General features: G+C 36.4%; 1 protein-coding gene and 1 pseudogene across 1 annotated transcript; one reads left to right on the forward strand and one right to left on the reverse strand.

Moving 5' to 3' along the window:
* Positions 1 to 2,678: 2,678 nt before the first annotated feature.
* Positions 2,679 to 6,091, reverse strand: LOC121321658 (annotated as a pseudogene).
* Positions 6,092 to 6,582: 491 nt separating this feature from the next.
* gpx9 (glutathione peroxidase 9) lies at positions 6,583 to 9,878 on the forward strand. Its single transcript, XM_041261370.1, has 5 exons — positions 6,583 to 6,895; positions 7,534 to 7,627; positions 8,007 to 8,137; positions 8,479 to 8,609; positions 9,545 to 9,878. The coding sequence occupies exons 1-5, from the start codon at positions 6,668 to 6,670 to the stop codon at positions 9,627 to 9,629; spliced, it is 669 nt and encodes a 222-aa protein (XP_041117304.1). The 5' UTR covers positions 6,583 to 6,667; the 3' UTR covers positions 9,630 to 9,878.
* Positions 9,879 to 10,597: the final 719 nt, after the last annotated feature.

Below are 10,597 nucleotides of genomic sequence, written 5' to 3' on the forward strand. Positions count from 1 at the left end.
GAAAATCCAGTGGTGGAGGCATTATACTGATTATATTCTTCTTGTCTCATCAGGTACAGAAAGTGAACTTTTGTTATTTCATGAATATATTAATAGTACTAAAAATAATCTCAAATTATGCATTACATGTAGTAAAGAGCATGTTAATTTTTTGGATCTAACAATTTCAAAAGATAGTGAAGGATTCCTGCACACTTCTGTATATATAGCAGTTTATTAAGAGCTGAGACTTTTCATCCTAATTGGTTAAATAATATTCCTTTTCGTCAGTTTTATCGATTAAGATGCATTTGCGATCAAGAATCTGAATTTGATATACAATCAAGTTATGCAAAAAAAGATTTCATCAGAGGGGATGTAGACATAGAATAACTGATAAAGCTTGTAATAAAGCAAAACCACTGAGCAGAACAGATTTGCTGTATAAAAAACAACAAGGAATAAATAAACAAATAATGTATTTTGTCGCGCGATTTAGTACAGAAGCACCAAAATTGCGTAGAATTATACAAACAAACTGGGAATTAATAAAGAGTGATCCAACTTTGAGAGGTGTTCACAGATCCCCCGCGATAAGTTTTAGACATGTTCCAATTATCGGTGACAAATTTGTTCATAGTTATCTACCAGGGAATAAGAACTGGAGTTCCTGGCTTCCTAGAAAATTAAAAGGGACATTCAGATGTGGGTTTTGCCATCATGTAAAAATGTTGTGCAAGATAGACAATTTAGTGATGTTAAGACAAATAGATCATATGAGATCAATTACTTCATTAACTGCAACACCGCTTACATGATTTATCATTTGGAATGCCCTTGTGGTTGTTTTTATGTAGGGAGAACTAAAAGAAAACTAAAAGAAAGGGTAGCGGAACATAAATACGCGATTAGAACTGGAAACTTAGAATGTCCCACGGCCAAACACTATAAAGTTGCTTAAGAGTGTTAGGGATTGAAATGGTTAATAAATCAATAAGGGGAGGTGACAGACTCCAATCTCTTTTACAACGCGAAACATTTTGGATATTTCAATTAAAAGCTACTGAATTTCCAGGGTTGAATGAAGAGTTAGACTATAGACCCTGCCTATGAACAGAATGTTATTTTCTTATAGGCTCTTTTTGAATTTTTGATATAATCTTTTTCAATACTTATTCTTTTGATTGATGTTACATTAATTCTTTGATTAAGCTATGTTTAATTAGTGTTCTTGTGTAACTAATTTAATTCATGTCAATAATTGAGTGTTAATTGATTGAATCGGATTGCTTGTGTATTGCTGTGTTGCAGTTGAGACTATACCCTGATGAAGGCTAGTTATGCCGCTACACATCGGCATGTTTGTTTTTGTTATGTCCATTTACTGTATACCCAATATTATCCTAGGAAATGTGTATATTGATAACACTACAGCATTATTATTATCTGTAAAAATAGTACTAAGTTTCTTAGATTCACATTTGTATCCTGTTTATAGGCTCTGAAAAAGCTTGTTTATGTCAAAAATCAAGTGGTGAGCACTAAAGGAGAGCGCTATAAGCAGGTCAAGAAAGAACATGAGGAAATGAAGAAAACCTACGTGAATCTGAAACCTGCTAGAAAGTACAGATATCACTGACCCTTCTTGAAGGTGAAGATGTTTTGTTCATGTAATAGAAATGTTATAGAAAATAGGATTGGCTCAGCATGGAAAAGTACTGGCATCTTGCACTCCTATAACCTTGCTCACATAACCTTGTATGCTTTGCTTAAGATAAAGTTTTGCCTACACTGCAGCAGCAGCTGTGAGACAATGGATAATAGGACGAGTCAGACATGTCTCTTTGCACATACACCCAAAGCAGCCATTCTGTTATCTGCTTGCTTAGCTATATGCCACGTATGCATAGTTATAAATTGTTTCCCTTATATGCTAATATCTGAATCATCACTGGCTAACCCTCTGCCTTGCTGACAGTTTTAAGGTATATAAGAAACTGATCTAACTCTATGTTGAAACACTACTCGATGATTATCTAGCACCCTATGTGCTGAGAGTGTTCTCAGTTTGCAAACTTAAGAAATAAAGGCTTGTGTGTTTGGAACTCTTCGTATTAGAATTTCCACGACATTCACTCAATGTGTCCTATGATTGAGCCTCCCCTTGTGTGAGCACAGGTGAAAGGGAGCCAGAAGCCACAGTGGATATTTTACATATCTGTATAAACAGTAGCATTGTGTTCGATCTGTGCTTTAGCTAAATCTTCTTCAGCAGACCCTATATGTATGTGATTGACAGAGATTTAGGTTACCTTTACATGTTCAGATAATGCACTGAAAATGCTGTTTGAAAATCATTATTATTATTTCTTGTTTTATTTATTTAAATTCTACATTTTTATTCAAGTTTAAATACAGTTTGGGGGGGGGGGGGCTTGTAATGGTTTACAAAATGTAACCCTTTAGAAAAGTGTATGACCAATGTTTAACTATAGAAGTTTATGTACATTGTTGCTTCAGATTAGCCTTGTCTTTTGACTGGCTTTGTAGCTCAATGCTTGGGATCTGGAATGGCACCTAGTGGGTATTATTTAGTTTAAACTATCTTGTTTACAAAGAAAATGCTTGTAACCTTAAGGTTTCATTTTGAACTTCCATAATGACCTTTTTTCAGTCAAGGCTGGGGTATGAGCTAAAAATGTAATTATGCAAATTCAGTTCGGCTGCATTCAGTTTTATTAGAAGTGTATCAGATTTCTATTGAAAGATACAGTTCTTTCTTTGATTAGCAATTACAAACTTTCATCCAGCTGTTCTGTGCCACTGCTCATGCCACTCTCTATTTCTTGCAGGGAACATAAACAAATATCCTTTTAAACTGTGGTTCTGTCTCAGATGGTTACAGGGAATCTGTTAAATGGGTTAGATACAAAGCAGAAATTACCTAGAGAGTTCTGGTTAGATCTGGAGGTTTATGAAGGTAGAAAATCCAACAACATCCTACAGCAAAACCAGTGCTTGCTGTAGAGGAGGCTCCACACCTCTCTTCCAGAGCAAACCTAAAGTGGTCTCTGTGATATTGTGGCAATGGTTCACCTTTAGAGATTGAAGCTTAGTACAGTACTCCACTACAGTCCTGGGAGAAGAACAGATACAGACTCAAAAATGGAGAAAGATACAAAAGAAAGCCTATATACTGTAACTCCATGTAATAATGTTTCCAAGTATGCTCACTCTCTATGTATAACCACATACAGCACAATACAGAAATACTATGTCTCTATTGAGGTTTGTGGAATACTGTTTGGAAACTCTGTGATATCATCTGTGGGAGGCTTTCTTCATATTGTGATTTCTAAGCTCTATTATTGCTGTTGAAGTAATTAGTTCGGGCTTTTTTTGTTTAGTGTAACTAATTAATTTCCATTATAGTATTTTAAGCTGTGAATGTGAGAGTTTTGTTAGTCTGATATGTTAGCATTCACAACCATTTACTTTATCAGTTATAAAATAACCTTATAGATACTGTAAACCATAAAGCAATGTGTTGTAGTTAAACACTAAACCATACAACGTACTAAAAATCCAGTCAAAACTGTTGGTAAAATTATATTGTTCATGTTTGATACATCACATGCATCATTCCTTGGTTTTTTTTTTTTTTTTTTTTTTGCTTTTTTTGGTTGTTTTTTTAATGCTATCCTACAAATGGTATAAGTGGTATAAAACTGATAAAACACTAGATTTCTTTCAGTTTTTCTTTTCAGGATTTCTTGTATTGCAGTATGTATTATTTATAAAAGACAATTGTTTTTTGTTTTTTTTTTTCTCTGCATTGTCCATTAAAACATATTTAGAATCTTTGTTAACCCATACTGCAAGCAGGAGACAGAAACATCATCACAATACAGTACGAGTAGTCAACAAAAATAAATTGTAGCAATAGAACCACTGCATCAAAATGAACCTGTAGTTGCGTTATAAGATGGAGGCTTTATGGTTATATACAACATGCACTTCTCTCAACACACATACTATATGCTAATACCTGATGGATTCATTCCTGACCCTAAGGCATCCAGTGAGATCCAGGTGCTCCATTTGAGGACAGTTCTTGGCCACCTTCTCTACAGAGACATCGCTGATATTTGCGTTGACTGCCACTGACAACGACTTCAGCTTGAGGCACTTCTTGGCCAGGTAGCAGGCGGCCTCATCTTTGAGCTGCCGACGGGCAGTCAGGTTGATGGACTCCAACCCGACGCAGTGGTCTGCCAGGCTGCGGAGAGACAGGCTGTCAACCCACTCACAGTGTGCTAGGGAAAGGTGCTTTAGGTGGGCACAACATAGAGACAGGGCCACCAGGGACTGGTGGCACAGCCTGGCACATCCGTTCATGTCAATCCACTGCAGGTGGTGATTCTGACCAATCACAGGAAGCAGCTATTTATCTGTCACCCAATCAGAACAGTTCTGGAGTGTCAGGTTCTGGAGTACTTTGCTGCCCCTCAGCATTTTGCAAAATGCCTGCCTGGGTATGCAAGGACCAACCTGGAAACATCAGTCTACAATTAGTATTGATTTAAACGTGTTACAGTGCAGGGAGAGGGCACAGAGAAACAGCTTTGTAATTAAGAACCCTTGAACAATTACGTGCTTCTATTGTGCTGAAGAGACATAGTAGTCCTTGCTTAAGGAGTTTTGCATGCTGGTCTAAGACATGTATTTTCAGTAAGGGTTGAATTAAAAGGACGTGGCAATAGTTCATGAATCAAGTATGTCAGAGGGCGCATACTGTATATAAAATAACAGCATAGACTAAGTGTTTAACAAAGTTATGTATTCCAGTAAAAAGTCTGTTGCCTGAGAGAGATCAAAAGAGCGGCAGTTGGCCAAGCAGACCTGGGTGAGGGCTTGAAACTGCTTGCCAACTCTCTGTAAGCTCACTAGGTGGCGTATTGTTAAGAAGCAGAGCACATGTCGCACCAGAACATCCTCCCATGGCAAGTCCAAGAGCTGATACCTGCAGCAACAGATGAGATCTAAGGTGGCGATAATGGTGTACTATCAAGCAATGATACATTTCAACTCTCCTAGCAACAGCAAAAATGATGGTTTCCCAAGTAGATGCTCAGCTCAGACATTGGCCTTGATAAGAAGCCATAGTTACTCAAAGATCAGCCAGGTTAAGATGGTACTTTCATTATTATGTTTTTTTTTTTTCAACCACAACCAAATTTATGTAACGTAGAATGACATATCATTCAAAAACAGAATGTGTTATTGCTTTACCAGGAGACTGCAGGTTTTTATTATTTTACCATAAAACTTTTTTTTTCCCCCAAAATGCTGCTTGTACAAGTACAGGGCTCACAAGATAATCATTTCGCAACATGTCACGTGCATTAATTAATACAATGTAACATACTTATTAAATCAATACGTATTAACAAGTAGATTATGTACTTGTGTTTTTTGGGCTACGCATCTGTAAGTGCACTGATCCAGTAACCTTTCTATCGCATGTCTGCCATCTTGCGCCATGTCTGCAGCTCGCGCTTCCTTCCATCTCAGCTAACAGACCACCGATGGATTGGATTTTGTACTGTAACACAAGTAAAAAATATAAGCACTGCTTTCCGGATTTGCGTGCATCTCTATTTTGGTTCCCAATAGTTGGAGAACCTGCTGCTTTCTGGGTGACAGTTCCTACTCACCGAATTGCAACAAACTAAAAGTGTTGTAGTCCTATTAACTGGGGATTAACTGTTTTCAGGGTTACTGCATAAAACATGGCAAAGTGTATAGGCAAGCATGAGATAGTACATTGAATTATGGTAAAACATGGTTAAAAAAAAAAACTATGGTAAATGCATAAGGGGAGAATGATAAGAGCATGGTGAACTGTAAAATGATTGTGCACATTTGTAGCATTCTAAATAAGGGTAAAGATACAATATAATTTACTTAAATAAAAAAATGTAATATAAGACAAAATGGCCTTACTGGAAAGTGAACCTATGTGGCTTTGAAATATGAAACAATTCATTTATTTTTACATCTTCACCCATTATAATGTTTTCTGTAGGTAGCTTACCTGTCTGTGTGGCATACCTCTTTATTTTAGATATACAACTTAAACCAAGACTATACTTGAAGATGGTAAGATGGTCTTTCCCATCTAGATACGTGTCAGCCTGTCCAGATTTTATACTTCAAACTTAGCCAACAATATTCCACGTTCAAAAAAAAGAAGAGTGTTAGTTCACACATAACTACATTTTAAATACTGACATTTATTAAGTCAGACAAACGTTCCAGTAAAACCTGTATAATGTACTCCAGATGGTTCAGCTCAGGAAGTTACCAAACAATGGTCTTTTCAGTGCACACAATAGATAGCGACTATTGCTAGGTGTTGTGATTATCATAGGAGTTAATCATAGCACCCACGGTTTGTGTACAGTATCTTGAAAGGAGGAAAGTGCTATTTTGAAAGAAGGAAAACAGTGTTATATGTCATATCTATTCATCAAGAACAGTCTGATTGGAACACGTGACACATGGGATTTGCATACCCCTGCAAATGCTTTAACAAATAACTGCCCAGACATTTTACTTCTGTCTAGCTGGACAATAGAAGCAGTGAGGCTGAACAATTGCTGACCAAAGTGATACAAACCTAAACATGAAGAGGGGCGCACACTGGGGCATTGAGTATGTGGTTCTGTTGTTCACGATGGCTCTGTCACCAGCAGCTCAGGCTCAGTCCTGGTGCTCTGTGCCGTCAGGGAAGACTGTCTATGATTTCACAGTTCAGACCCTGCAAGGTGATGATGTTTCACTGGATCACTTCAGAGACAAGGTTCTGCTCATCAGCAATGTGGCAACCTTTTGAGGGTCCACAGTCAAGCAGGTAATCATGTTTGTCTTTTGTACATTCATCAGAATGTCAACCATAACTTGAAACACTGTACCATAATAGGCTTACACTGGCATTATTTTTAAACAAACCAGTGAGCTGTAGAATTACTATAATTGTATATATAGGTATGAAATAATACATTGGATGCAATTCTTAAAAGCATCTGTGTAGTTTATTCTAGGTTGGTTAATTGGGTGTTTTTCTTTTTGGATAAATCTTGCTAATGACAATTTGGAGTAAAGGCCTTTGAGAATCTAGACCATTGTGTATCGGTTGATTGGGAGCCTTCCTTACATGTATATTATTTTGTGATAGAGGATTTTGATTAATTATCAGATGTTGATCAAATCAGCATTAACATTGTTTCTTATTCACGTTGTTAATTGCATAAACTGGTATTTCCTAAAATGTTTTGTCAATTACAATTACAAGTTGTATATAATTATCTTTCTACCATAGTAATATACCAACATTTTAGGCTAATTTCTTTTAGACAATTGTCAAAACTGTTGCCTGCTTATACCTTAGAATGAATGTCTGTGTGTTTGAAGTGATATACAATAAAATTCTCCATGTTCTTATTTTAACGTGCGTCCAATATTAATCCCCCCCCCCCCCCTCAACTGCAGTACTATGAACTGAATGCACTAATGGAAAAGTTAGCTGGGACCCCCTTCACTGTTCTCGCCTTCCCCTGTAACCAGTTTGGCCTTCAGGAACCTGGTAAGGGTTGTGTTTTTCCATACCATCTGCAGACTGTCATTTCAATCTAACAGGATACAAATACGAATGTAAAACAGCCCCTATTTACTAATTTAACTGCTTTGGTGAAATAAATGGACTTCTAGATCGTCTTTTATGAAAAAGCATTATGAAAAGTTATTCTGCAGGTCATTTGAACTACAAGAAAATGGGTAGTTATACTGTAGCGTGGTTCATTTTGACAGCCAAAATAACATAAAAAACAGGTGACAAATAAATAAATATTTAAGCTATAGTTGCTAGTCATGAAGTAAAATGACAGGTTAGGAACTGTTGGTAGCATTTCTTTAAGAAGATGCAATATTCCATTTACTAAATTGTATTATTTCAAATTTAACAGAGGAAAATTATGAGACATTAAACGTCCTTAAGTATGTAAGGCCAGGAGGAGGATTTATCCCAAAGTTCCAGGTATTTGGAAAGATTGAAGTGAACGGGGCTAAGGAAGACCCACTCTACACTTTTTTAAAGGCAAGTGCTTTGTAAGTGATTTTGATCTTATGCCTGGTTTATAAAATACATTGATTCTTCCTATTAAGTGGCAGTGAATTCACATTAGGTATTGTGCAATTACATAGATATTATTGTTGTACTAACATTCTCAAAAAGAAATCTGTTTCAGATCTATTGTGCATCTGCTAAGGTTTATATTGGTACAGTACAATGGTACCTCAGTGCATTTTCCCATAGTAGATCCCTGCATGATCAGGGATGAAAACCTTGTGAAAGAAACTGAATGACACCTTAAGCAGTAGTTGAATGGCTTGTAAAGTTGTGAGTTGTTTTAACATTTTGATTTCGCTGCGCTGCAGGAATACTGCCCATTTGTCAACCCCCTGATTGGAGATCCAAAGAGACTCTATTGGTCCCCAATGAAAGTCAATGACATACGCTGGAACTTTGAACATTTTCTCATCAATGCCAAAGGAGTGCCGATTAAGAGGCAAGTATTTTTTAAATACATAACAAAACTGGTCTCGCTTAAGAGCATCATTTATTCAGTATAGTGCGGCTGACAAGTAAAATATAATGGTGTTTATCTCATTGACTTCAGCTGTGGTAGAGCTTAACACTGCCACTGTTCAGATGACTAAATAGGCCTCTTTGTGCACCAGATATCTGGCAGTACACAAGTCTCTTTTGTGTATTTCGATGTGTAACAAATATGTAAATGCCAGGAGGATCCTACCTTACTAATTTAAATAATAGCAGTATTATGATATGTAATGTAACAGATTACGATTAAGTAAAAATATAAATATTATATAGCCTTTCACTTTAATATGTACTATTTAGATCAATTGAATAGACACCAAGTTATTTAACAGATTGGTCAAATTAGTAAGGCATTGATTACTTGAAGAGTTGAGATACATGGATTGACATATTTTAGTTTCACACAAAGCTACTGTGTTGTTAGGTTCAAATAAAATACCTTGCTCCAAGTCTGACTGTGGGAGCATAGTAAACAGCATACCATGTCAAATGCTCTATACTAGAAAACTAAGCAGAAACTGGTAGCGGGAGATACAGACATATGTTTAATAGAACACACCAGTGACCAGTACCCAGCTGCACAGACACAATACATAGAGACAGTCCCAAATTTTAATTTGCAGAGTTCTTTTCTACACAGCTGTTTTGGTAGCTGCAGTCCTAACCTCATGCACAGGTGTGTGGACCTGGTTATGATCACACTGGCTCTCAGTAAGGTCTCTCTGAAGCCATTGTATTTTCCAATTTCCCCATTTCGGGCAACCAAGATTGGTGCTAATCAGTCAACAAGAAATATATGTAATTGTAATTGTAGCTAATCACCAAATAATGTTACCCCTAGAAATGGAGATGAAATGCAATAATCATGTTCCTTTTTCTTAGGTATGACTTAACTGTTCCTTTTAAAGAGGTGAAAAGTGACATTGAAACTCTTCTGAAAGAAATGTCTACACCCAGGTTGAACTAGTGGGATTACCAGTACCTTTGAATGGATACAGGAAAGCCTGCACATTGAAACATTGGAGACGGAATGAAGAACGTTCAGTAAATGCTGACAAGCAGCTGATCAGTGTCTGATGTGGTGGGAGAGAATACTCTGTGTTTAGCGCATTCAGTCAGAGCATTCAGTCCCATCTGTCTCTATTCAATTGTTGGTTGGCTTTATTTGATCCACAGGATAGTCTAACATAGTAATAAAGCAGTCACAAAAATGAAACATTCTTGATTTTTTTTGTTTAGTGATTAAGCTTTTCAGTTATGCTTTTTTTTTATTTTTTTATTATATTTTTTACATATTCAACACCCTAAAATCTGAACCATCTCACATACAAAGAATGGATTTCCATTGCAGTACCAGCAGATTACTAGTGGAATTATATTACAATAAAGCATTCAAATCATTTCAAACATTGTATTTAAGAACTATATGTACAATTCACAAACATGTTTTCAATCGGTGCACAATACAGCATGAAGATAAGAATTACAAAAGCTTTTAAATTCATTTAAGAAAATGAGCTGGCTAAGACTGAAAAAGGCTCAAACTTGCTATTTGTACATTGCTGTGCAAAAGCCTTAGACATTTTTCTACTCCGATGCATTATGAGCATCAACAATTTACTCAAAGCCTCCACTAGTGTTTTCTACTATTACAACAACCTTGACTTGAAAAACATTGAAATAGCTTGCATCACTTGATTTTTAAGGTGTAGTATCTGAAGTATAATCAACAAGATTATAACATATATAAACATATATGTTTATAACATTATAAACATCATCTGTAATTGACAAACCCAGGGCTGGAAGAACGAAAAAGCTGTCTAACAAGGATGAGCAATACTTGAAGATAAGATCCTTAAGGAATAGAAAGAAGACAAGCGTTGAATTGACAACAGGACTGGCAGAAGGCACAGGTGTCATTGTCAAACAGTA

Source organism: Polyodon spathula, chromosome 10 (assembly GCF_017654505.1).
Source record: "Polyodon spathula isolate WHYD16114869_AA chromosome 10, ASM1765450v1, whole genome shotgun sequence".
Lineage (NCBI taxonomy): Eukaryota > Metazoa > Chordata > Actinopteri > Acipenseriformes > Polyodontidae > Polyodon > Polyodon spathula.